The 27,409-nt window shown below is 44.6% G+C and overlaps 2 protein-coding genes across 4 annotated transcripts; one reads left to right on the top strand and one right to left on the bottom strand.

Moving 5' to 3' along the window:
• Positions 1 to 763: 763 nt before the first annotated feature.
• Positions 764 to 13,955, top strand: hif1al (hypoxia inducible factor 1 subunit alpha, like). 2 transcript variants are annotated; one of them, XM_041940116.1, is made up of 15 exons: positions 764 to 877; positions 4,136 to 4,326; positions 5,567 to 5,715; positions 6,329 to 6,413; positions 6,743 to 6,858; positions 7,073 to 7,251; positions 7,436 to 7,542; positions 7,665 to 7,812; positions 7,951 to 8,207; positions 9,553 to 9,719; positions 9,820 to 9,939; positions 10,441 to 10,595; positions 11,319 to 11,430; positions 11,722 to 11,845; positions 12,701 to 13,955. In XM_041940116.1, exons 1-15 carry the CDS (start codon positions 843 to 845, stop codon positions 12,766 to 12,768), a joined length of 2,013 nt encoding a protein of 670 aa, XP_041796050.1. In that variant the 5' UTR covers positions 764 to 842; the 3' UTR covers positions 12,769 to 13,955. The 2 variants fall into 2 exon arrangements, with proteins under 2 accessions (XP_041796050.1, XP_041796049.1); XM_041940115.1 differs by having other exon boundaries at positions 5,564 to 5,715.
• A 3,078-nt stretch (positions 13,956 to 17,033) lies between these two features.
• On the bottom strand, positions 17,034 to 27,308 carry zgc:152863 (uncharacterized protein LOC562658 homolog). 2 transcript variants are annotated; one of them, XM_041940119.1, is made up of 5 exons: positions 27,122 to 27,308; positions 22,979 to 23,085; positions 21,397 to 21,600; positions 19,273 to 19,417; positions 17,034 to 19,023 (listed from the first exon to the last, which is right to left on the bottom strand). In XM_041940119.1, the coding sequence occupies exons 2-5, from the start codon at positions 23,070 to 23,072 to the stop codon at positions 18,690 to 18,692; spliced, it is 777 nt and encodes a 258-aa protein (XP_041796053.1). In that variant the 5' UTR covers positions 23,073 to 23,085; positions 27,122 to 27,308; the 3' UTR covers positions 17,034 to 18,689. The 2 variants fall into 2 exon arrangements, with proteins under 2 accessions (XP_041796053.1, XP_041796054.1); XM_041940120.1 differs by having other exon boundaries at positions 17,288 to 19,020.
• Between the last annotated feature and the right edge of the window lie 101 nt (positions 27,309 to 27,409).

Genomic DNA, 27,409 nt, shown 5'->3' with positions numbered 1-27,409 from the left:
TCAGTTGATATTTTCAGCATTTATCAATAATGTGAATAATAACTGAACCATTATTTATTCTGTGAAATGTCAAAAATAATAATATTTGTCCATTAAAAATTACCAGAATCAACATGCTTGCTTGTTAAGTGATGGTGTCACGTTAGAGAATGCTTTTTCAGTTAATCAGTTATCATTTGCTATTGCTGAATTGCTGTTCATAGACTAATCGATTGTTAATAAAATACAATGAAGAAGCACAAACAATAAAAATATGTATATGGCAACAAGTCACCTTGATAATTACATGTACAAGTAACTTCACTTTTAACTTCACCACAGTGACGGAAAACTCATTAACAAATAAAAACAATAATACAGTTTCAACACAAAATATAGCTGACAGAGATTTTCATTAAGTGTAATGACTCAAAACAAAAGACAGTTTTGTTAAGGGAGAAGTTAAAAAGTTAAAACTTTATTAGCCTGATGAGTAAAAGGATTTTGGTGACCTCACATAAATCCCAGCATAGCTTTGTCTAAAACGTACATTTACAAGTACAAGTTCTTAAAATTGTACTCAATTACAGTACTTCAGTAAATATACTTATACTTACTTTCCATTGCTGCCAAATAGTCAGGGGCAAGTATTTATGAATACATGCACTGACACAAATCTTAAAATGTATCTTCATAAAAACAGGAAGTCAGCATTGTATCCTGAAGGAGACTTTAATTTTGAAAATAAACGGAAGCAGCGGTTCCATACAGTAGCGAGCTTGACTGCGCTGAGGCTCCGGTTTTCTCGCGGCGCAATAAACATTAATGAGGAGCAGGGAGGCGACTCAGCGTGTAGTTTGAACATGGAGGAGAAAGAGGAGGTCGTCGTGGTCAAACGGTGAGTCTGATTCATTAAAACACACATTTAGTATCTTTTTGTTGTCTCTGGAGTCGCGCTGTTTGTTCGCTGTAACTTTCCGGCATGAAAGCAGTGATGGTGATGCGGCGCTGCTGCGTTCATGTTCGGTGTTTGAAGGTTTGATTAGTGTCGCTTTCACCCGCAGCTGCCTGTTGTGTCTGTGTGAAGATCTCTGAGTACCACAGGTACAGGTGTTCGTGGTTGTCAGCAGTAAACAGCCCTTTATGTGAGACAGTGTGCTGCTCTGTCTTTATTATCACCACAGGTCACATCGCCATGATTCACATTTGGTCTTTAATGTTTCTTCTTTCAAGAAGTTAAAAACGCAGTTTTCTGCAGCCGCGAGAGTGGAGCGGCAGCACGAGTGTGTTTTAGGGGTTAAGTCAGGGACTTGAAATATAAACCACCAGTTTAATACGAACAGCTGGGCATAGCTGCACGTGCACAACCTGAGGGGACCTGAGGATAAAAACACCTGTTCAGCCGAACTCACCTGGGGTGCACTTTGATGCTCACTGTTGTGTGGGTCCATCTTTGAAAACCAAAGAAGAAGAAAAAAAGTGGCTCACGGCTCACTTTGTCTACATAAAATTAATTATCAGGTATTTTGATAATTGCTTAATCATTTAGAGCTTTAGCAAATGTGAGTGTTTGGTTTGTTGGTCTAGACCAGCTAAACTCCGCTGCCTCCGTCATCAAGGACAAGACAATCAATATCAAAAAGGCTGAACACGTGAGGCCAAATGAGGTCGTCCTGAGTGTGTGTGTGTGTGTGCGCGCGCGTGTGCGTGTGGTCACACGTAATGACAGAGCAGCCCTGTTTGTGTGCCAACACAAACAAGACTGACAATGTACACGTCAACAGGGGTGTGTGTGTGTGTGTGTGTGTGTGTGTGTGTGTGTGTGTGTGTCTTTGTTCAGGAGTATATTTGTATTGTTTACATCTCTTACTGTTCCTTCACTTCACTGACTATCGTCTCTCTCTGACCTCCTCCCCCCGGCCTGAGGACATTATGTTCTCTGTAAATGAGCCAATCTTTGCCTTGCAGTTCACACACACCTCCAGTACAGACTGCGCGTGTGTGTGTGCGTGTGCGTGTGCGCTCCCCTCTCACACACTTTCTCAGGTCTGCTTCTGCTAATAAACAACTGCTTACATTGAGTAACAGCAGTTTGTTGTCCAAACACACACACACACACACACACACACACACACATTGAGCAATAACACAGTAACTGAACACTGTGTCCTGAAGCTCCTCCAGCTGCCTGTGTTTGACAGATTGTTATTAGCAGTTGTAGCTTTGTTAGCTTTGTTATGAGCAGCAGCATCTTGTTTCGTTCTTGCAGTTTAATGCACTTTTATTTTCCTGTCCTAATATTATTTTTAAGTTAATATTATTCATTTAATATTTGCATGCTTTCAGTTTCAAAACATAGTAACACAAATGCTTCCATTAATTCATTAAGATCATTATCCATCAATCAAGCAACCTGACAACATCAACTTAGGCTCCAGGAAATGATAGTGAGATTTTTCAGTGTTTTTTTTTTTTTTTAGACAAAAATGATTGAGGGAGTAATCAACATAGTGTGTGTGTGTGTGTGTGTGTGTGTATGTGTGTGTGGTATTAGATGGTGGTTTGTATTGTATCACGTGCTGTTAGACTGTCTGTCAGCTGCTGCTTTAAAGCCACAGCTGAGAGGTTATTTTTGAAGTGGCGTCCAGCTGATGTCTCCTGAGTCCTTTTGTCCTTCTGTGATGTGTTCATTGACTTTATTTGCGTCTGTTTGATTTGTTCTGTAAGTTGTGTTTGAGGTCATGAGAAGAGGAGCGTGTTCGTGCTGTTTGTGACTGCATACCCACCCGCTGTGGAGGAATGAAACCCTGCTTTTCTCTTGTCAGCACATGTTTGTGATCCAGGCCAAAGCAGCGCAGGGCGAATCGAGGGAGACATGAATAAAGGACAGTGAGGGAGGGAGGGAACGAGGGAGCGAGGGAGGGAGGATCTGGACGGTTTCCCAGTGGCTGAAATAAATAACATTCTGTTCTCGTCAGTTTGGGACATTTTCCCTGTTTCTGCTGTCAGCTCTGTTCCCAGGAAAAGAGACCTGCTGTGGTCGAGGATTTAAAACTCCAGACTTTAAAAGGCCAATAGTTCAGGTTTTTGTTGTTGTGAACACACGGTCATATTGGTCATCGTATAAAGTAAAAAAATCTGTGATTAGTGTAGAATTTGAGGGTAAACTGTTCCAGAAGATTCAGCCCAGATTACAGTTGATCTTAAAAACTTTATCAAAACTTTTTCACATTTATTGGTGAATTGAGAGAGTGCTGAGAGAGAATATGTGATGTGAAGTGAGATAGATAGATAGATAGATAGATAGATAGATAGATAGATATACTTTATTTATCCCAAGCTGGGAAATTGCAGTGCAGCAGCAGCATTACACACAGTGAAATAAGTGAAAAATTGTGAAATAACACTATAAAGAGCAAACTATACATAATAAAATAGTAAACAGTAGTAATGAAAAAGTATTGCACAAAAAAGAATATCTACAGCAAATGGCAGTGTGTAGAAAATAAAGTGTACCGTGGCTGTAACTATAACACAGTGAAAAAAGTGAAAATTTGTGAAACAGGACTAAAAAGAGCAAACTATACAGAATAAAATATCAAAATAGCAAGCAGTAAAAAATAATATACATAATAATAAAATATAAAAAGTAGCAAACAGTAGTGGTACAAAGTATTGTATATTTTTTTTTTAGCTGTTATTGTACAGTGCAATGGCATGTGGCAGGAAAGATTTCCTGTATCTGTCCCTTCGACAGTGGAGCTGTAGCAGCCTGTGGGAGAAGGTGCTCCGCTGTCTGTCCACTGTGTGATGGAGAAGGTGCTGATCATTGTCCATGATGGATAGCAGTTTATTCAGCGTCCTCCTCTCCACCACAGTCTCAAAAGACTCAAGTCTGAGTCCAAGTACAGAGCCAGCCTTCTTGAGGTGGTAGATATGAAACGTATTAAAATTCTTACTAAAAGCAGCGTTTTATTGTTCTCGTACCTGTCAAGTCACAGGTTAATGAAGCTGCTTTAATGATGCCGTGGAGGAAAACTGTGATCGCAGCAGCAGAACTTTCAGGTTTCCCTCTTTTTGTTTCTTCCTCTGTCCGTTTTAATTCTGTTAATCATGTCCTGTGGCTCTCCTCTTCCTCCTCCTCTTCCTCCTGTAGGACCAGTTCGGAGCAGAGGAAGCTCCGCTCTCGTGATGCCGCCAGATGCAGGCGGAGTCAGGAGACGGAGGTGTTTTACGAGCTCGCCTGCACTCTTCCGCTCCCCCGTCGAGTCTCCACACACCTGGACAAGTCTGCCATCATGAGAGTGGCCCTCAGCTTCCTGCGGATGCGCCGCCTCGTCCGACCCGGTGAGAGGAACTTCTTCAGAAGCCGTCTGACCTGAATGTTCTTCAGCTTTCTCAGTTATTGAGAAATTATTCTAAGCTTTTGTTTTGTCATGATACAGTTTCAGGTTTGGATTTCAGATTATCTTATTTTTCATATAACTTCTGTTAAGTCCTGCTTTTAATCTGAAATGTCTGTCTCCTTCCTCTGGGTCTGGCTGTTTTGTGTTTGGTGCCAGTTAGCAAATGTTAGCATGCTAATTTGCTAAATCAAGATGGTGACTGTAGTAAACATTAAATGCGCATGTTAGCATGCTGATGTTAGCATTTAGTGGCGCAGTCTCTTATTAGTTGGTTGCTTGTTGTGAGAATGGAAAAGCCAGACAGGCTGAAGGAGCTGGACCTGCAGGGGATCACACAGTCCCCCCTCGGAGCCGATCCTGTTAGACCTTTAAACTTTTTATACTGCATTAAAATACAAAGTGATGGAGGAGCGTTAGCATTTCTTACATCTTAAACATGGTGTATTTTTGGGTCATGTTTAGTTGTATATATTGTGCACATGCATGCACATATGTGCTGCACGATTTATTTATTCTTTCAATGGAGGATGTAAGACAACTCTCTTTGAATGGATAATATAGTGAATTGACTAGTGCAACCAAACTAAAATAAAGCTTCGGCTGGATTTCTGCTTTGGCTGGATTTCTGCTTTTCGCACTGATAATAGAAATTTAATGACAGCAGTCATTTGATAACCTCTGATGAAGACATATTGATGAATGTCTGCAGACTTTATTCATGCTCCAGCTGTTTGTTGGTGGTAGAAGGGTTTGAACAAAAGGCTTAAACCTGCAAACTCTCTTCTATCTCTAACTGAAGAGGTAAAGAAATGCATCTGGGTGTTGTATCACAGTCTGATTGCTTTTAAAATGAGCACAGACCTCACCTGGCAGATACACCTGTAGTGCATAGTGTAAAGCTTAGAAATGTCTCGTTCACCTTTCATCTACATCTCTCCTCTGTTAATGATGTTTTTATACGTTGGTGAATTCATTATAATTGAAAATATGGCAGCAATTTGTCCAATCACTGGAAAATGGGCTTACTTCAAGAGTAAACTGTCACTAACAAATGATATATATTAAACTTAATATTTTGCTTTATGAGTTTCCAACAGTGACAAACAGGCAGTTAAAGACGCACTGAAAGATGCAGGTTTGAACTGAGGCTGTTCTGTCCTCTGTCTGTTGTGATACAGCAGGTGAGAATCAGGAAGAGGACTCTGAGGAGGAAGATCCGATGGACACTTTTTATCCTCAGGCTCTGGCTGGTTTCATCATGGTGATGACTGAAGAGGGAGACGTGATCTACCTGACGGAGAACGTGAGCAAACACATCGGCATGACGCAGGTACGTCAGAATAAAAAAGAAAAATGATTCAACATTCTGGTAAAATCAGTGATTTTCCACCAGATCAGCCAGCGGTAAAAGTGAGGAATCATCACGTAAACTAAGAAATAGACGTTTAGATTCATGTGATACCTTTTTTGTTCTGTACTGAAGATGAATTATGTCTCATCCCCAAAGTCCCTCGCTGGCTGCAGGTTTTACTGCACTGGCTCTACATGAGTGTGTCTATAATTGGACTTGGTGCTTTTACTGTAAGCCTCTGGGACAGAACGTGACCTATTCTGAGTAATTCGAGCAGGATGGAGAGCAGAGAGAGAAGCCGTGCCTTCGGCCTATTCTTAGCTCCGTTTGAGATCAAGTTTATTATTGAAGCACGTCAAGGTTACGGTGACAGCGTACACACACAGAGTGAGATGTGCTGTCCTGCTGTGTCTGTAGAGCTCATTTCATCCAATCCCACCTCCTGCAAGTGAAGGCACTGGATTTAGTTTGATGAGACTCATTTGACAGCACTGCAATAAGACAAAAAGCACAGCAGTATCGTGAAGAGTTGTTTCATTTAAATAAACATCGTAATGTGATTTCTCTCATTTCCAACCTGTGCTGCTGACAGCTGGAGCTGCTGGGCCAGAGCGTTTATGACTTTGTTCATCCGTGTGATCAGGAGGAGCTCAGAGACCTGCTGACTCCACGTCCAGGTCAGACACGCTGTTTACTATCACCATTAAACAAACGCCCGTCTCTCTGGCTAGGAAGGTATTTGATCAGAGTTCGGTTGAGTGAGAAGAAGAATCTTTCCTGTATCTCCAGTGTTTAATGTCTTGTGCTGTGTTTGAGGCTATACTGGGCTAGTTAGTGCACTAAACCATTAGCATGCACTGTCATAAATTAATGTTTTGTTTTGGGCATCAACAGTCACTGAAAATCACTAGAAACTGTCCATTAACGATAACTGTTTTAAAGCAAAGAATTTAAGTGGATCAACGTCTGTGAGCTAGCTGCGTTAGCTTTGTCATGTCGCCTCCAGGTTTGAGTAAGAAAGCGTTGCAAGAACGGCCGAGCGAGAGGAACTTCTTCCTGCGAATGAAGAGCACTCTGACCAGCAGGGGGCGCACTGTCAACATCAAGTCCGCTACGTGGAAGGTACAGTATTAGCAAGACTGTATATAAACACACACACTGTGAATAAAGGATATGTGCGAGGGACCGCAGCTCGTTGGATATTTTACTGTCAGGTTGAACAGACGTACTTTCAGCTCTGTAAAAAACACAATTAACAGTTTTGAAAGGAAAATGTTGGAAAGTCATGCTAACGGTCAGCAGGACTTCTGAATGTCATCTTCCTCTGGTTCTCCAGGTTCTGCACTGTACAGGTCACATGCGACCTTTCTGCTTCACGTCGCCCCCTGCAGCCAGAGTGATGACACTGCTGTGTGAGCCCGTCCCTCACCCCTCCAGCGTGGAGTTCCCTCTGGACTCCAGCACCTTTCTCACCCGCCACAGCATGGACCTGCGCTTCACACACTGCGAGGGCAGGTAGGACGAGTCCTCACCTGCTGCAGGTCTGTAACTGACCTTTGACCTCCCTGTGAACAGGAGGCGAGAGAAAAGAGAGCGTCCCCTTCAGGCAGAATATCACAGAGAGAGAGAGGACTGGAATTACATTACAGTATAGAGTGATTTTAATTCTGTTGTTTTTCTCCCATCTTTGTGTTTCCAGGGTGACAGAGTTGGTGGGATACAAACCTGACGATCTGATTGGCCGCTCGGCCTACGAGTTTCATCACACGCTCGACTCTGATCACGTCAACAAGAGCCTGCACACACGTGAGCAAACAGGGATTAACAAAGCCGGATTCATTTATTTGAAGTGAAAACGTCAGAGTCCCTGGTTGTGGTGCACAGATATAAGTCTGTCCTCTGTCCCTGTCTGTCCGTCCACGCTGCAGTGCTGTCCAAAGGTCAGGTGAGCACCAGCCACTATCGTTTCCTGGCCAACAGCGGCGGCTTCGTCTGGGCAGAGACCCAGGCGACCGTCCTCTACAGCAGCAAGACGTCGCAGCCCGAAGCCGTCGTCTGCCTCAACTTCATCCTCAGGTACTGCAGGCGGCGGCGAGGTCAGGTCACATGACTCACAGAGACAGAGCTGGTGGTAATAGAGCAGTGACAGAAGATGTGGGAAAGGATGTAGAGCTCCTTCTCACCCTTCATTTCCCTCCTCTTCCTCTTCTTCAGTGCCGTGGAGCAGCCAGACGTTGTTTTCTCCGTCGAGCAGATCCGCTGTGCACAGGCTGATCCACCAAAGGATTGTGGGACGTCTGACATGTGCGACTCCGACTCCGACAGTGAGCATCTGGCCAGCTCGAGTCAGACTGAGGACGCGGGTTTGAATCCCGGCGGCGCCGCAGAGCTCTTCTTCAAACTGAAGGAGAAGCCGGAGGAGCTTCTCCAGCTTGCTCCCGAGGCCGGAGACGTCATCGTGCCGCTGACAGGTGAGTTTGATTTTCTTCACAGCGATGCCTCGTCCACACGTACACAGGTATTTTTTAAGAAGTATCTCTTTCTGTGTGTTTTAAACCTTTCGCAGTTTTAGATCACTGAACAGAGTTTTTAGCTTGTGACGACACAGACTGCATCATTAAAGGATAACTTTCGTTTTTTACAACCTGGACCTTATTTGTAGCATTAAATACGACCATTTACTCCCCCAGACAACTTTGGTGGCATTTGGAGTCGTTTTGAAGAAATTAGCCCCAGAGGAGCGGCGCGTATATCCATATAATGCGAGTACTCGGGGCATCCATGCGCAGCCTCTATATAACGCATAATCTGCGGCGAAACTCGTTCATATTCCAATATTTTGTTATGATATGCTGGTGCTATTCCCCTCTGAGCCCGTGGTGGCATGTTATCGATATCCGGCGTCTCTAGACAACTACCTCTGACCTGGACGATGTCATTTCCGAATGCCGGGCACCGCGAGCAGCCAGCCACAACACGGCTAACTCTGCGGCGGTCGGCTACGAATACGCAATAACGAACCATAGCTGTGCCAAACTACAGCTAAACGAGCCGACCGCCGGCTCAGAGGGGAATAGCACCAGCATATCATAACAAAATATTGGAATATGAACGAGTTTCGCCGCAGATGATGCGTTATATAGAGGCTGCGCATGGATGCCCCGAGTACTCGCATTATACGGATATACGCGCCGCTCCTCTGGGGCTAATTTCTTCAAAACGACTCCAAATGCCACCAAAGTTGTCTGGATGAGTAAATGGTCGCATTTAATGCTACAAATAAGTTCCAGGTTGTGAAAAACCAAAGTTATCCTTTAATGTCCTTTGTACCATAGGATTGAACGTCTAGCTGCAGGCAGCCTTCCTTCAGTAGTTTTTTCAGGCTTCTGATTGGCCAACATGTCTTTAGGGTCAGCGTTAAACCCCGCCTGCTGGTTTGGCGTGCACTTGACAGCGCTTCAGTTGTGTTTTCGCACTCTCAGATGGATGGAGATTTTCTTTAAAACAGGGAGAGAGAGAGAGAGAACGAAGAAGAAAAAAAAATTACATGTGTACATGTGTCATGCTAGCAGCTCTAAAATGCTAACATGCTATGATATAGAGATCATTAGTTTAGCTGATGTTTAGTCATAAACCACATGAATAAATGTCTGTTAATAGTCATGTGTCTTAAATTATTCTGAAGGTCTGAGATGTGGACACATTATATTTATCTCACTTGAATACATGTCTTGTGATTTCATTGAACAAACTTTAAATTCAGCCTCCAGTTTAAGAACGTTTGTCGGTTTTATTTGTGTTTTGTGTCTGCGTCAGATTTTGCTGAGCTGTCGTTCTTCAGTCCGTCCGGTTCAGACTCGGTGCCGGACTACCCTCAGGATCTGTGCACCCCTCAGCTGAGGCAGCTCCTCTCACCCATCTTCAACCCCATCACCCCACCTTCGTCATCTTCCTCACCGCCACCGGCCTCCTCACCTGATCCGGTAAAAAGGAGCCTCGAGTCTGTTTAAAACTTTGAAAGCGTTCTCTCTGTCAGCTGAGGAGGTTAAACTTTATATCCTCTGTGTCTCGATGTTTCCTCAGAACTCCTGCAAGGAGAAGGAGGAGGAGGAGGAGGAAGAGGAGGTGATGGACACCAGCGAGGTGGAGAAGTTCTTTGCCGTTTGGCCAGAAGACGGTCAGAAGAAAAGAGGAACACTGGAGGTCAGAGCAGAAACATAACAACAATAATAATAATCTGAACCAGGACTAAAGCATTTCAGGCCTGCGATGAGGAAATAAAATAAAAACATTACTAATAATCACAGATCAGCCATGTTGGAAATAAACCTGTGTTGTTGCATTAATAAAAAGCTTAAACATAATGTAAAAGACGATGATCAGATGATCAAAGAACACAGCCTGCTGCACAAACACTGTCGCGGTTCAGCTTTTTAAATGATCGGCTGCTTATTTGCATCCTGTACAAATGGTTCCTTTCACTTTCTAACAGTAGAATAATTGTCTGACGTCTAACTGCCATAACGGAGACAAATCCAATCTGATGTTTTCCCCGCAGAAAATCTGAGTATTTGCTGAAAACTGTGAGTGTAAAAAATCTGACCTGCAGTTCCAAAGTTCAGACGGCGTTGAAGGAAATGACTGTAAACCAGCAGCGATCATCAGATGGAGTCTGAAAGCCATTTCCTGTCTGTCTTTCGTCAGGACACAGAGGGGATGGATCTGGAGATGCTGGCTCCTTACATCTCCATGGACGATGACTTCCAGCTGACCTTCCTCAGCAGTTTGCCAGAAGAAGCCGACAAACCTTCGTCCGAAGCGCCAGCTGTGACACCTGCGCTCACAGTGAGCAGGAAACGGTACGATGGGCCGGATCCTTCCCTCCTTTGATAATCAGTTATTTCACACCAAAATGAGAAACACATATAAGATACGTACTAATGCATTATATATTTAATCATAATGACCTGATAATGCCTGAAACACTTCCTGATTCCTTCACAAGCTGTCCTGTGCAGCGTTTCAGAAGTCAAGACTTTATCTAGTGGGAAGTGAAGCTAATGTTCATTACTTGTTTGTCCTGAGGGGGGCGCCAGAGGAAAGGCCATGTTAGCTCAATCAAAAGGTTTAATCCTCTGTTCGGTGTCCGCTTTAGGACGTATGAGACTCAGCTTGCCCCGCTCACTTCTCCATTCAAGACTAATTGGTGTCAACCTCAGCAATTTATTTACTTCTCTGCTCAAAGAAGAGTCAGCAAGGCAAGACAACAAATAAAGAAAATAAAAGTGATAGAAAAACTAATGATCAATAAAAATTAGACTCAAAACAGAGACTTGCAGCCAACAGCAGTAAACATACAGTACACACAAATAGTGTGGTTGAATACTGCAAATACTGTCTTGAGCAAAGTGACAGTGGTGTGATAAGCAGCAGCCAATCAGAACAGAGTATTCACCGGTATACCTTTATGTAACTGTCTGTATTAATACTGAGATATGATGACGTACGTAAAGCACAGCAGGCCGCACAGAGTTTACAGTCTAAATGTCTAAATGTCCTCTCTCTGTCCGTCTCTCTCGTAGGACTCATAACCCAGACGAGGAGACGTCGTCCCAGCTGATGTTTCAGGACAAGAGACAGAAACAAGATGCTTCCTCAGTAGAAGAGGAACTTCTTCTCAGCCACAGATTACTGGTGAGGGCGAGGGGAGGAAAAGGAGAGGGGGAGGAAGAATCGTCTTTCCACCTCGAGAGCTTTCTGTGCTGAGTTATGGTTCAACATTTTTACCTGAAACGAGAGAAACTTCCAGAAAAGAATCTGAGGGAAGATAATCGGACATGATGGAAGGAGTTTTAACTTAATGTTAACTTTCAAAAAAGAGCTTCAAATTCACAGGATGAAAACTGTTTGAAGGCTTTGACTCGTTGGGGTGTTTGACCTCATCCTGTCGCTTCCTCTGACCAACTTTTAAACTCCACCTTCAAGGGTTGTCTGGACGAAGCCGACCAATCAGATGTGGTCCTGGGTCCGGGAGCGAGAGGGCAGAGTCGGCTGCTCACAGACAGAGACCCGCTGTTAGGAGGCATACAGGGACTCTGTGATACTTCAGGTGGGATTAACACACACACACACACACACACACACACACACTCTTCAGAAGCAGCGTTTTGTTTGCCTGATTTTCTTAATTCACTCAGATTTTGTTGATTTGCTCATTTTTTCTTGATATTAAATGTTCGACTATTTTTGACAGACGACACGTCAGTGTACACAGAGCAAGTCGAGCGTGACAGGAAGTCAGGAACATTGTCGTGACTCCGGTAATTTTTCAAAATAAAACACCCTGTGCAAAATGCCGGTCGTACATCAACAATAAATGCAATTACAACAGAGAAAAAACAAACCATTTAACGATGAAGCCCACTAACGATGGTCACCAAAATCTGAGTAAGTTAACAGAATCAGGTTGGCAAAACGCTCTGCTTCTAAAATGGACATAGTGGGTTTGCAGGAGCGTTGTCACGGAGACGCGCCCGGTGGAATTCAGGGTTTTTCAAACACTTCGCTTGTTTTCTCATTTGTTTTTAAAAGAAAATACCAAGTATATATTTTCTGTGTCCTAAAACTCCATTTACACCTGATAGGAACACGTGAAGCATCTGATACTGATCATTTACACCTGTATTGTGAAGCTTCCTCGTTATCTCGACTCTGTCTGCACTGATCACATCTGGATAATTAAATCAGGTGGCTGGCAGACATGTCAGCAAACAGGAAGCATCGCAGGTCCAGGTCCTCTTTAGCAGGCAGCTCGAGATAACAGAGGCGCAGTTTGGTGACCTTGTTGAGGGAACTTTACCTGATTTTATTTACCTGTGGCAGTGTGACACATTGAGATGTTAAAATCAGGCCTTAACACACCTGTAAAGCTTCTCTCTGACCTGTTTGTCTCGCTCTCTTCCAGCTCTGATCAGGGACGTTTTCACATTTCGCCCACCTGACCTGTCGCCGCCTCTCTCTCCTTTGACCTGACGGACATCTTTCCGGTCGAGAGTTGGCTCGACTTCTGCCGGAGTCGTAGCCGGATCCGTCTGAAAGCACAGCAGCCTGAGCACAGGCGCACGCACACACCGCACACACGCCAACATGAACTGACGTTGCCATGACGTGAGGCCGCACGTGACCTCGCTGCTTGTAGCTCAACCAGGACGTCACTGTGTGGGGGTGTTGGGTGACGTGTTGTAAGGCAGGTGGGAGGTGCTGTCTTTCCTTAACCAATCGCTGCCTTCGCTCTTCTTCCACATTTACACTTCATCCCTGAGTTAAAATGAGAAACCGTCGTCGTGGGCGACCTGCTTCCTGGTGCTGAAGTTTATATGCAGAACGTTTCTCTGAGCAGCTGAACTGAGCTTACATAGCTATACACATAATCTGTTTCAGTGCGTCTATCGTCATTTAAACGTGTAGGAACTCCCATCATGCTCTGCTTTGACCTTGAGCCAACAGCTGTTTCCTGCTGCTGCTCAATTTTTCTGCGTTGGTCCAAATTACACCAACAAACAAGCTAGCGAGACATCAGTGGCGACGTTTCTTTCAGTGGCATCTTTTTACACCTTTTTATACCTTCGTGCTAAACCTTTATAAAGAGAGCATTTATCAGAAACATGAACTCTGAGCTTTTATTACTGTGTTATCAAAAACCCTGAATCAACAATCAGCTGGTTTGTTTTAATGTTCCTGAGGTGCCAGGCGGGCGGGGTTAATCAAACACTCCCTGTGAGCTAACATGAGACGATCAATCACAGCAAAGCTTTGTAAACTGACTCTCAGACACATGAACGGGATTTTAAACATAATCTGCCATTAATGAGACAGTCAGCTTGTTTAGATATTGACAGTAGTAGCAGTAGTAGTAGTGAAATGTATTTAAACTCTAGTATTCTTGCTTTTGTCCTATTTCAGTTTGAACTTGTAGTTGTTGGTCAGCGTATACGAGCTGAGAGTTGACTTGTATTGTTCAGTTGCAGTGATGTTTCTTCTGTTTGCCTGTTTGAACGACACAAACTGTCCTCATTCAGTGTAAAAACACGTTGACTCTGTGCCTTTAATCGGTCGTTTCATTGAAGGTTTGATTTGTGACAGACTCACAGGATCTGCGGGAGGAAACGATGCTTTCTGTTGTTTTTGCTGTTTATCTGAATAAAGCTGTTGAAGCAGGAGCTGCTGTGTGATCTGTGTGCAGAGATGAAACCTTTGCCTCGTTCAGGGAGCAGCGGCGCCACCTGCAGGTGACCGTCAGTCAGTGTTCTTTCTTCCCAGTAACAGAATGCCTGTCCAGGTGTCTTTGCCTCATCGCTGTGGAAACAGGAAATAAATGATGATTGATAAATGATCAAACTAAAACACAACAACAGTAACATGCACAGAGATGTTTACAGTACTGCCTGCAATGTTTCTCTCTGTGGAGTCGAAGTATTATAAAAGTTCAAATACCTTAAAACTGTGGTACAGTACCTGAGTAAATGTACTCAGTTACTTTCTGCCACTATGTTTCAGAGAGACATATTGCACCTTTTACTTCTCTGCAGTTACCTGAATGATATAATTGAACATTTCAGATGTCTGTGAGCTGTTCCACTGGAGACATTCCCCCTCTGATCCTCTGGCATGGTTTCATTTAAATAACAGTTCAAAGCCTGAAGAGATCGAATTAGCCAAAATTTCACAAAAGCAAAAATGAGACATTCCATAAAAAACAAAAAAGGAAATTCATGTGTCAGAACTGTTTTTTTTTTTTCTTGTCTCATTAATCATCTGGTGACCCCTCAGGTTTCTCTGGTGACCTTTTGGGGGCCCGACCCCTATAGGTTGGGAGCAGCTGGACTAAACCAGCTAACTGTATATAAAGCAGCTCCACCTGGAGCAGCTCCACCTGGAGCAGCTCCAACAGTAAAATGCTGTTCTAACATTATTTATCTAAAAACATTTGTCTGCTTTTGAAGTACTTTTACTTTGAGTATATTTTGATGGAACTTCTGAGCTTTTACCTAAAGAGGATTTTAAATTCAGGACTAGTTGTAATAGAGTATTTTTACATTATTACTTTGCTGCTTCCACCACTGAACCTTTGTCAGACAGATGTGTTTCAGCTTTTTAAAGATTCAAAATAACTTTATCAAATGTTTGACAAAATAAAATCCTTAAGTTTATAATGAGATCAGAGAACGATCACAGCTGTAGTCTGGCAACTTTTTGCACTTTAGTGACTATTTCTCGACTACAGCGTAGAGTAATTACATGTATTACATGTATACTCAAGTACTGTATTTCAGTTCAATCTTGGTTTTTTTTTTAAACACTGTACTTCTGCTCTTCTACTTTTCAGAGAAACATTGTAGTTTTTCCTTCACTATATTCACGTGAGAGCTTCAGTAACTAGTTACTTTACACGTTAAGATTTTACTCAAACGATCTGATGAGCTTATAAAATATGGTGCGAGGTCAAAGGTTAAACTAACCAATGAGATACAACTAGAAACTACATGCTGCTTCCACATGAATGCATCAGTAATAATATTCTAACAAAACAATATTCTGCATCATAGAGGCAATTTTTATGCTTCGAGTACTTTTAATTACAAACTATTTACTTTTTTATTGAAGTAAGTTACTTTCAACAGGTACTTTTACTTAAGCAAAGGATCTGAGTACTGCTTCCACTACTGCATGAGCGTTGCAATATGAATCTGTCTGTTCCACCTACACCTGATCAGCTCCGCCAGTGTTCAGCCAATGAAGAGCCGGAAGGCAGGACCCCCAGAGGCAGAGATTCAGACAGGTGATGTGGCTGAAGGTGTCACCACAAGTCCCGACTGAGTAACTGTGACTTCACACTGGTGTCACACTCTGGTGTCACACACACACACTCTGGTGTCACACACTCTCCAAGTGTTTGTGTGACAGATCAGAACTGAGGGGGGAAATCCTCCAGCCCCTCCCTTCTTGCAACAAGACCATTTTGACAGAGTGAAATTTTTCCAGAGACGACATTTCGTTCTTTCCTTCAGTTTCGAAGCTTCGCTCTGTGTTTCCTCTCTGGTTCAGCCCAGCGTGTTGGCTCAGTCACTTCTTGTACTCAGCATCTAGAGGGGGGGCTTCCTGTCCTCAAACACTGGACTTAAACGGCTCCAGATTACGTAACACGTAGATAAAAGTACAGAAGTTTCATCAGCTACGTGTGGTTTCAGTATGAAGGAATGTGGTTAAACATGAAAGATGACGGACTGATGGATTTGGATGGAGAACAGATTGTTTCTTTCTTGAATTCTCTCTAATCTCTGCTTTTTTGTTGGAAGATTGGATTCTGCCTCTTTAGGTCTTAAACAATTATCAATATTATTTTGGTCACAAACTAAAAAGGTTGGTTTCATCTATAAAGTGTATTAAAATCTTAATGTGAAGAGTTTTTACTGACTGGACCTGCTCATGTTGAACATGGTGGAGTAAAAAGTATTTTCTGGACATGTCGTGAAGTTGAAGTAGAAAGTATCAGGAATGGAAATCAGTGCATGAAGATCGTGCTGATGTGGAGTATTTGAGTAAATTCACTCATTCATCACCGTTAATTTCAAGCGCCGGTGCTGAGAAACACCAACTCGTCTTCATCAATGACTCGTCCTCACCCGTTCATTCATCTGACTGTAACCACACAGCTGACTGCTTACAGTAAACAGCACCAACTCTTCTCCTTTTCATTTCCTAACAACACACTCATCAAACCAACTTCCCGTTTTGGTGAAACTCCTCCAGCACACCCAGGATTCACACTAAAGCAGGAAGTCGGATTTTAACCCTTCATCACCACCACACAGCAGCAAACAGCAGCTTTATCCTGCGTTCAGGACTCGTAATGATTCACATTTTCCTGGAAATTTTACTTCGAATCACCATCCTGTCCAAAGGAAACTTCCTCTTCCTTACAGGAAGTGATGCTTCAACAAATACAAGGCAGCAAAAAGAAAACAGGAAGCCACAATCACCGTCTTTAGGAATTAGCTGAAACAATAAAGGAATTATCACTAATCAAGAAAAAGCTGTACCAAAAAAAAAAATTGTAATTATTTTAAAATGTCCAGGTTTGATCAGCTTGTGTCAGGAAGTGATGACTGTGAAGCTAACGCAGTGTCAACATTTATTTATTCCATTTAAGAAAATTTAAAAAGAGATAGAAATCTAGCGATAGATAAATATACACATCCTGTACGTTAATTCATAAATTCATAAACTTTCACTGTTGAGTTATTGAGTTCTGTTTCTTCAGTGAAAAAGAGAGAAATGACATTTTGAAGAAACATTTACAGACATCCAATTAAACCAGCGGCTCTGCTGTAGAGCAGGTTCAGGCAAATGCAGCCAGAGCGCCCAAATTAAAACATGTAGGCAATAAAACTACTAAAGTGATTGTTTTACCCGCAGGAGAGCTCTTCTGTCCATCACGTCAGGTGTGTCCCGACACGTGTTCCACAGGTGAAGCCAATTAACGTCAGTGATGTCACAAACGAGGCCAGGATGTGAAACAGAGAAACATCTCAACATTTATTCATCATAGAATTCTGTGCAATAATACAATGTACAAATAATCTGTCTGTAAGTGTCACAGTCCACACGATAGATCTGGAGCCACAAAATGAAACATAAAATACATTCAAGGTCTGTGAAGGCGTCGGTCGCTCTGCAGAGGTCAAAGGGTGACAGAGAGGGAAGCGGCCAGGCGAGGCCAGGCGAGGTGAGGACGCCGACGGCTCCTCTGTGTTTGAAGGCTGCTGAGTTTCAGGCTCTTTGATTTGGTCCAACGTCTGTGAGGGTTTTTTTTTTTTTTTGCTCTTGTTGTGGAATGAAATTATTTGGATGTTTATTTGTGTAAAAGCACCTACGTGTCTGCACCGATGCCACCAGGGCGAATAAATGTGAAATGACTCTATGAAATGATTTCATGTCAGCAAACAGAACGATTCTTTTCACTGTACATTTAAATTCATCTGAAAATGACTCATTTTTACTTCGTTCACCTCGAATGAACACAGAGAAACACTTCCACACACCGTCCAGCTTCCAAGCATCTCTCTAAATATCTGCTGCACACGAAATGAACATGTTTTTAAATTTACACCACAACATGCTGAGTTTCACAAAGTCACCGTCTATTACCCGAGTGTGTGTGTGTGTGTGTGTGTGTGCGTGTGTGCGTGTGGGTGTGTGTGCGTGCAGCACGCTGGATTCAAATCAAACACCACCAATCAGACTCCGGAGGAACGCTGTACAAAAGTCTCAGCTAGAAATGGAATAGAGCCGGTTACCGTGGAAACACACAGGTTTCTGCAACAGCACGCCTTCACGAAGGAAGCCTCGATCAGCCCCGGCGCACACGCACGCACACACACACACACACTTTTATATCACTGCTGTCCTGTGAAAACCTCATCATTCCAGTTTGGGTGATTTTTTTTAGGATTTTCATATTTAAACTGAAGACTTTGATTCTTATTTATAAACTGGTTTAAATAATGAAACGATAGAAGGTTTTCACCCGCCGGCACATGAACTTCCTCTTCTGTCACATACATTCACACAACACACTGTACAATCAAAACTTCATTAGGAAATGTACTTTAGTCCTCCTCAGTCAGTCAGGAACTGACCAGAACTGGCCAATCAGAGCTTATCAGCTTCCTCTAGAAATGCGTGTGATAGGACAGAGCATCCTGATGCTGGTGAGCTGCAGCCAACCAGGGAAAGTGCAGGCAGCGCCGGCGTCTGCTGTCAGTCTGTGTGTTTGTTTCATCATCTGCAGAGTAAACACTGCACTGCAGCAATTAGCTGTCAATCAAAATCGGACCTTCACTGCTAAACAACTGCACGCCGCGTGTCACGTATGAACCCCCACGGTCTGTCAATCAAGTGTCCTTGTCATCTGAAAGCACAACACGTAGCTGCCGGACGTCCCCGTCACTCATCCTGTCTCTGGGATGTGATGACTGGACCTCCTCGTAGGGGGGCGGGGGGTTGTCGGGGCTTTGGCCGGACAGGAGGGGGCGGTGGCTGCCGTCCGATTGGGACGACGGGGGACAGACGGGAGCCTCCTGAGCCAATAGGAGCTGAGTGGGTCCGGGCGCTGAGCAGGCGGGGAGGCGCTGGCCCCAGCTGCCGTACACCGCCTCCTCATAGGAGGGTAGAGAGACAGGAAGTCCGTCCACCATCAGGTCCAGCTGGTCTGAGGAGCGGCGGCTGCTGGGACAGACAGAGAATCATTTCATGTAGAATAAGCAGGTGTGTTGTACAGGTGAGTCCGACCTCTGACCTTAGTCATTCACAGTGGTTCAGTTAAACCTGAGCCTTGAACGTGTTCATTGAAACTGACTTCAAACTTCCTGTTTAACACTTTTATCACATGAAGCTACAGCTGTACGCAGCAGAAGTACCGCCAGCGTACAAGCACGCCTCGTTGGAAATCACTGCACGAGATAATCTCCTTTTTACCTGTGTGATTGACAGGGGTAGAGGCGGGACTTGAGGACCAGGCAGGCAGTGGTGGTGAGCAGGAAGATGGACACGCCCACCGCCGTTGTGGCCATGCTGGGCATCGAGTCATTCACTCTGTCATCAGAGTTCATGTTAGGGCCCTCTGAGGAGGACAAAGTAGAAACATGAATTCAGACGCTGACAGGAAGCAAAAAACACACAAACTCTGCTGATTGTCGCGACATTTATCGGCTCCAGCTTCACAAATGTGAAAATGTGCTGCTTTTTTCCTTTTTATACAAACGTAGATTAAATATTTTTGGGTTTTGGACTGTTGGTCAGACAAAACAAACAATCTGAAACTGAAACTGAGCATCTTTCACTGTTATTTCACATTTAATTGATTAAATGATCAATCGATAAATAATGGAATGGAAAATAATCATTAATTCTGGCCACAGCACAAAATAAATCATCCAACAGAAACAGAAGATATGTGCCCAGAATTAGATTATCACATATTATTACATAATGAAGTGTTTGCATGTAGCTAATGTTTTAAATATTGATTTGGTGGTTATATAATTGCAAAACTAAACATAACTTGAAGACGATGTGCTGAAGCTGTGACAGAAAGCCTGAATTTGTGCCTAAGTCACCTGTGCTGCACCTCTATGGAAAAACACCTGGCCAGGTTGAACAGGAACAGCTCATCAGATACACCATCTATGAGAGGAACTGCGTTTGGTCTTGTCATGTGGTTTCTCTGAGCCCATGACAAAACGGCAGTAGCTTTCCATGAGGCTCTGACAGCGTCGACACAGAGGAAATGTTTAATGGTTATTATGGTGGCTTCGCCCGCTTCCTCGTTCTGCACGCTGACTTCCTGTCGCAGCGCGTTTGAGTGAATGGCGACAGAGGAAGTCGGAACTGGTCTGAGGAAAGTGAAGCTTCTAGTTGCCCCGCAGAGAGTCTGAGCACGTCTGCATGTTTCTGTTAAGTAGGTCAAACGATAAACTGCCTCTTTCTTTTCAGCGCTGCAATGCTGAGGTGACGCCAGGCGCCAAACTGGAAGATTCAGAGGCACGAAACGACCAAAACTGAACTGATTCTACTGATTAAAGATGACATTTCAAGTCAGATCTGACAGGACGGAGTGTCATTCAGTTAAAGTGACCCGACAGCAACAACAAATACAACTCAAATAAACCAAAGATTAAAAACCAGAAGAAAAGATGATAAACTAAACATTATAAAACTCATCTCACACAGCCAGACGACTCATGTCTGGAATCAACCATGACACATGTTTTAAGTATCTTAGACCCCACTGGGAATCGAACCTTGGACCCTGACCACAGCGATGACACACCGTCTGCTCCCTGAACACTCAAAACAAGAAGGAACCGTCTCTCGTAAAGCGACCAATCAGCCTCTGAACGCTGCCCTGAGTCATTAATAGATAGCTGAGGTAATCACTCAGGAACGCTGTGATTCTGCTGGAAATGTCACGAGATGTTTAGAGTCGTCCGTGAACATCTGCTTACTGATGAAGAAGGGAATTTTTAAAGTCACATGACTCGACTTGACGAGCCAGAGAGAGCAGGCAGCTGAGACCTGAACCACTAACCCGGCTGCAGTCTGTGCTCGGCGCGACTCAAACTCGTTTGGTTGTCTGTAAATGTCGAATGAATCTGATTTGCTTTCAGGTTTGCAGACAGAGACGAGCTGACTGTCGCACCAATGACTGAATCACATCACACCTGCTCTTCATCGTGTCTGCCACACGCTGACATGGCCATCAGTGATTGGTTCTCAGGACACTTCTTCTATTCCGTTATCAGGTGATCAAGGTGAACTCTGAGCTGTTTCTCTTAATTATTTCTTCTATATACGGTCAGAAAATACTGGCCACCACAATTAATAACAAAAAAAGCAGCAAATTCTCACATCTGAAAAAATGAAACCAGGTGTTTTTTGGCATTTTTCTCAACAAAATTACATGAACGATTAACTGAACTGAGACTAATCAATTAATGGACTTCCTGATTTTTAATTAATCTTTGCAGGGAAAATGACTTTTTGCAGTGAATTCACTGCACAAAATATCTCAACACGACAACACCTGTTTGAAACTCTCACCTTTGATGGGGACGCAGGCGGGTATCGGAGGCTGCCACCTGCCGTGGCGACACCTGGACACACGCACCTTGTTGCTGATGTGGTATCCGGGCTCACAGAAGAAATGGATGGAGCTCTTCTGGGGGAAGCCTCGACACGGGGAAGGATCGCAGCGGAAACCTCCATGTTCGGGCACCAGAGGGTGGGTGCAGTTGCTCAGTCGGCCTTCAGAAACACGGAACAGCGTGATGAGAGCGGATCTTTAAAAGGTGACACTCTTTCACTGTCCCTCCTCCTCCTCCTCCTCCTCTGCAGCACACATGCATTTGTTTTCTTTTGCTTTGAAGAAGAGTTTAAACATCCTGCTTTTCTTACTCCGTCCTTCCACATGCAGCTCTCAGATATGGAGCTCAGTTTGCAATGTAAGACCAGTGATTTCTTCTCACTGTGTGCTGTTCAGCAGCATCTCAGACGTCACTGCGGCCCGTGGATGCTGCCAGTTTACAGTAACTGCATCATTATCCTATAACTGATGTGGTATAATTAATGGACTTATTAGGGGCTTCCTCTCTCCTGGAGTTACTTGGTGTCCATCAGCAGCAGGTGGAGGTCATTCACTGTCGTTTAGTGCAGTTAGTTTGGATACCTGCGGTATTTTTACACATGTATGAACGTGCGCTGCATACTGAGAGCTTTTCCAGCTACTCGCCGCTCATTCAGCGAAAAAGCTCTCGCATTAAAATGTTGCCCACATCACCTAAAGCCTCGCCCAACACTGCTACCCACTTCCTCTATTTCTTAACCTTCCACCTTAAAACTCTGCATCTGCAGGATTCTGGTTTCCACTGCCCCCGCAGGCTCCTCAACACCAAACATCAACATGTGAAGAGTAGGTCAAGTGTGAGGCTGAGAGTGGAAAATCACTAGAATTTCTGCAAATGAAGCTGCGAGACAAGTCTCTGTTTTCAGCGAAAGGTTAATGTTTCTCTGATGGTATCACAACGTCGGAGTAAGAACTATTAGAGTTTCAACTCTGATGAGCTCAGAAACAGGAAGGAGGCGAAGTCGCAGCAACGTTCTGAGCAACTGTGAGGAGTCCCAAGAGAGTTTGACTTTCTATCTAATCTGATCACAATCTGAACGATTAAGTGTGAACTCGACGAGGAAGCAGAGCTCTGATGAGAAGAGGAAGAACCTCCTGAACATGCTGAGCTGAACAGAAAGCAGCTACATCCTGCAAGTGTTTCACAATCAGTCATCTTCAAACCACTGGTGAACATTTATCTGTGTCACATTTACAATTAAACTGTTACTGCGGCTGATGAAGGTTTTGAGGTTTTGGTATCTCGCTGCTGTGGTTGATCCCAGTGAAAAGGATTCATTTTCTTTATCAGTCAGTCTCAGTTTTTGTTGTTTTGGAAGTCTGAACTTTCACCTGACCTGCGCTGTGTGAACGGTGTCGTGGAGGTCATTTTGTTCTACAGCTTCTTTGTTGCAGCGTTTGTTTAAACAAATATCTGCCTGCAGAGACTCGATGAATGAATGAACATGATGCACCTAAACTACACAGCGGTGTGAGTGGATGGGGGGGCAGAGGTCGTACCTGTGGTGAGGAGCGGCGAGGAGGCCAGGAGGAGGAGTCCACAGACCAGACTGACACGTCCACACGGCCACGAGCACAGGACCGACCCAGACATCAAACCAGCCTTCCTTATAACACAACAGAGATGAAGAGTGAGAAGCAGAACACACACTCACACACACTCACACACACACTCTGAGGACAGCGGGAGGCAGCAGTCACACCTCTCTCACTGCAGGGAGCTCTGGTTAAAGCTTCTCCAACAGCAAAAGTCTGAAAATGTAAGTGAGGCCGCAGCTGTGAGAGAAAAGGGTGTTTTCAGTTGAAGTGTGTTGTCAGCTGTGAACCAGCCGGTTGTTGTTTGCTTTAATGCAGAGAGGACTGACAAAGCAGACCTGCTGTGGCGTTCATTCACACCTGCCAGCTGCAGAGTGCCACCACACCTCTGCTGGCTTCCCTGCCGAGCAGCTGCATCGACGAAGGCCTTCATTTTCCAAAGAAAGCCTGTGACATGAACCACTGATGTGACCCCCCCAGAACCTCCAGGCTGAACTCTGACAGCAACATTCAGCATGCCAACACGTTATCTGCAGCATTTCATTTAAAAAGGTGTTTGCTTTCATAAAACATCAACACCTCAGAATAAGAATAGAACAGAGCCTTGATGTAACTCACAGAGATGCATCAGGTGGTGCTGGGTACTGGTTTTTATATCATGGTTGTCTTTGTTGAGTAATCACAGAGTACAAAACATGGACGTAGTCTCTGAGACGTCACACACAGAGGTCTGAAGAGTCGCTGTGAAGCTCAGGGGCAGCGGCTCTGACTCCACCAAACTAATGGACAAAGAGGTGGAGCATGGGTGCAGCAGAGGCAGGCAGGTAGGTGTAGAGAGCAGCAGCAGTCTGACAGTCTCATCAAATTCAGCTTCATTATCATCCTCAACACACCTGTGATTACAACCAACAACCACCAGACCAACAGGTAATAAACTATGAACGTGACACTGACCTTAAACAGTTCTTCTTTTATCATCTGATCTAACCTTTCACAACACAACCTGCAAACCTGGACGGACTTCAACCTTTCAGTCGACCAACACTGAAACTGTCACCTCACACACTCTTCACTGTTTCGACTTTGACCACGTTGACCGTACCGTCACATCTGGCAGCGCAGCAGCTGAGCAGCAACACAACTTTCTTCATGCTGAAACCACAACAACCCAAACTCTTTCTCCAGATGACTTGCACCACGCTCATCCCCGACACGCACTTCCTGCGCCGAGACCTCTGCTGCAGTGCCAGCCTAAATGCCACGGTGTGTGTGTGTGTGCGTGTGTGAAGGTGTGTGTGTAGGTGTGCTCTGCTGTCTTCAGTGTGTGTTTTATGCTTTCATGTCAGGAGAGATGCCAGTCATCTCTGGAGTGGCGAGGGGGGGCCCCTGCCTCAGCACTGCAGTCACGCTCAAATGGGTGCACGCACACACACACACACACATTCACAGCTCCATCTTATGTGACCACAGTCTGCGTGGGAGGTCTTAGTCATCATGGCCCTCTGTGATATTAGAACTTCTGCTGTAATGTTTGTCAAGTTGGAAACCGGGCGGCTGCACGATTATTGTGACAACAGACAATTCTTCTAAATGAATTCAGCTCCTTTCCGTGTAATAATCACACGCCGTTAAAGATCTCCCTATTTATCCACTGTCATAGTAACATAGCAACGAGCCTCGCTCAGAGCGTGTGAATAAAAGTTGTGTTAAACATTGTGATGCATCGACACCGGCGCAGTCAGAATCACTACAGGCATCACTCTGGCGAGCTTTAAATGTCAGTTTTCCCACTGATTCCTCCGTCAGCCGGCGCAGTCCGGCTCTGCTTTGCTGCAGGGTGGTGAAAGCGAAGGCTGGCGGCGTGTTTGAGCCTCGCTGCGGGTGACTTCAAGCTCTGGGGGTCTGGGACAATTTCACAAAGTCTCATGCAGTAAAGGTCAATGAGGTGAAGCTGATTCTGGATTCAGCGGAAGCGGCCCGGTTGTGTCCACACACTCTTTCAGATGGGAAACAAATGGCACATTATGTCGCGTTAAATGACGTGAGGTAACGTTTGCTGCCGTAAACACTCCGTGCCTGCTGGCTCTTTCTTGGAAACCCTGTCTGGCACACAGGAAGTGATGCGTTTCATGTTTCCAGCCACAACAGCCGTTTGTTTGGCACAAACAGAGGAAGAGCTGGGTACTTAGCAAGAGCGATGATAGCACAAACATCATGTAGAAATCCCAGAAGAAACGCCACAGGAAGCACGTCGCCACAGACGAGAGGATGACCACTGGAAGTCCGCTTTGACTCAGTCGCACTTCATGTGTTCACCCGCTGAACCACATCTGACGGCTGGCTGATCAGTAGGTGACTCCTGCTCTGCCCTGTTGAACTTCTGCTGCTTTAAATGACCTCTGGATGTGTGAAACAGGTGAAAACGCTGCAGAGAGATGGAGGGCACACCTGAACTGAAGCTCGGCGTCAGGCCTCATTCTGACGCTCTCCAGAGACGCTCTTCAACAGCTGCACACAACAAACTTAAAATGGTTCGATCGGCTTCCTTTACTTGATGAGAGCTGCTTAAAAAGACGCATCAGTTGTGTTCGGGCTCTTCGCTTTTCGCCTGCTTCTGATCTGTGATCTGTGTGTTCAATTTGGAACATAAGTGGCATTTGGGGAACGGTCACCACTGAGGTCTGAAGAGGCTGGACCCAGAGAACGCTTGTTGGTTTTGCTGGAAAATTACTAAAACAATTAACTGACGGTCAAAATTATTAATCTCCTTTCAGTTTTATATTTAATTTTGTTAATATAAACTTAAAATACACCCCTGAAACTCTCAAAACCTCTAAGAGGATTACTGTGGATTACTCTCTCACTGCAAAGACATGTAAAAACCTCTGGAGACCCTGAAGACCTGCAGGACTCGCTCAGTGAATTTATTTTGTAATTTACTGTTATCAATTTTACACATTCGACAGTGAGGAAGGAGGCCAAATTTCAACACAAACACAAATGTTTTGGCGGACCACACCTTCAGAACTTCCTCTTGACTCTGTCTGATTTGACAGAAGTGCAGAGCAGCGTGTCGGGGACCTCACATATCAGAGGGCTGTGATGCTGCAGCCATTGACACAAAGCGCTGATGCTGCAGGTCACAGTGTGTGTGTGTGTGTGTGGAGGGGGGGGGGGGGGGGGCTATTGTGGCCTAACAAACACATACGTCACAGTTCAAAGTGAGCGCTGGTCAAACTGAGCTGGAGGCTCATTAAGCCATAAAGTGTGATGCATCTGTTCACACTTCCACGTATCAGGGTTAGCGTGTTTTTCTTCTCTTATCTGTCGTGTGTGTGTCTGACAGTCTGTGCGGTGAGCTGCTGCAGATAATCACCCTCACAGAGATTCATCAAGTTGGACTGAATTGCTCTTTAAAGTCAGCCAGGTGTTGCTATGGAGAACAAAATACACACTACGTCTCATCTAAGAGTCAAGTGGTGCCGCTTGAGGTAAGAGGGACTCTCTCTCTCTCTCTCTCTCTCACACACACACACACACACACACACACAATATTAACACAATACAGCAACCCTACAGTATATCATATTATATGTATTACAATAAAATAACAATTAGCAATTAGCAACAATTAATCATTATTTGCTGATCATTCTGCGCATCGACTAATTGATTAATCGACTCATAGTTTCAGCTCTAGATCAAATGAAAATGAACTCCTCCTGGACTCCTGGAGACCAGGTCTGGATACGGTTCCTCTTCAGACGCAGATAATTGTCCTGTGATCTTTAACTATCAGGCCTTTATGGCTCATCTCCGCTTTTATCGCTGCAGCATCAATAATTAACAGACAGCGACTTTCCGCTTCCAGTCCACAACAGCAGATCACACTCAGGCTGTGTGGAGACCCAGAACTCAACCGACTCCACCAAATCAACAGAAAACAGCGCTCGTGCTGCTCACACAGTCAATCAGAGGCTGAACTATCGATACGTGATCGATTTCAATCACAGCTTTAACGCTCAGCGGCAGCGGCAGGTAAAGTTGAACACCTCTTCTCTTTGAGTGGACACATTCAGGCGGGTCAAACGGTAAAAAACGTCTCACCTGAGAGCCGTGACAGAGGCGGCAGCGGTGTGATCCCGGACGGACGCGGCTGTTCACGCGGCACCGGCGGTTCTCGACGCGTTTACCGACAGATGTGAGGATGGAAAGTGGCCGTGGACCAGAGCTCGGCCGTCGGCTGATGGTCGCTGCTCCTGCTCAGCAACAAGTGGGGCCGTTTGGGTCGCTCTCGCCCTGACTCATCGATCAGCTGTGTTTGACAGCGACACCCAGGCTTCCTATTGGCCGCCGCGGCCGCCAAACACCGCCCACCTGCGCGGCTCCGTCATA

The sequence above is a fragment of the Chelmon rostratus genome, chromosome 7 (genome assembly GCF_017976325.1).
Source record: "Chelmon rostratus isolate fCheRos1 chromosome 7, fCheRos1.pri, whole genome shotgun sequence".
In the NCBI taxonomy this organism is placed as follows: Eukaryota; Metazoa; Chordata; class Actinopteri; order Chaetodontiformes; family Chaetodontidae; genus Chelmon; species Chelmon rostratus.
The sequence above is the reverse complement of the archived record's forward strand: the minus strand, read 5'-3'. Positions and strand labels throughout refer to the sequence as shown.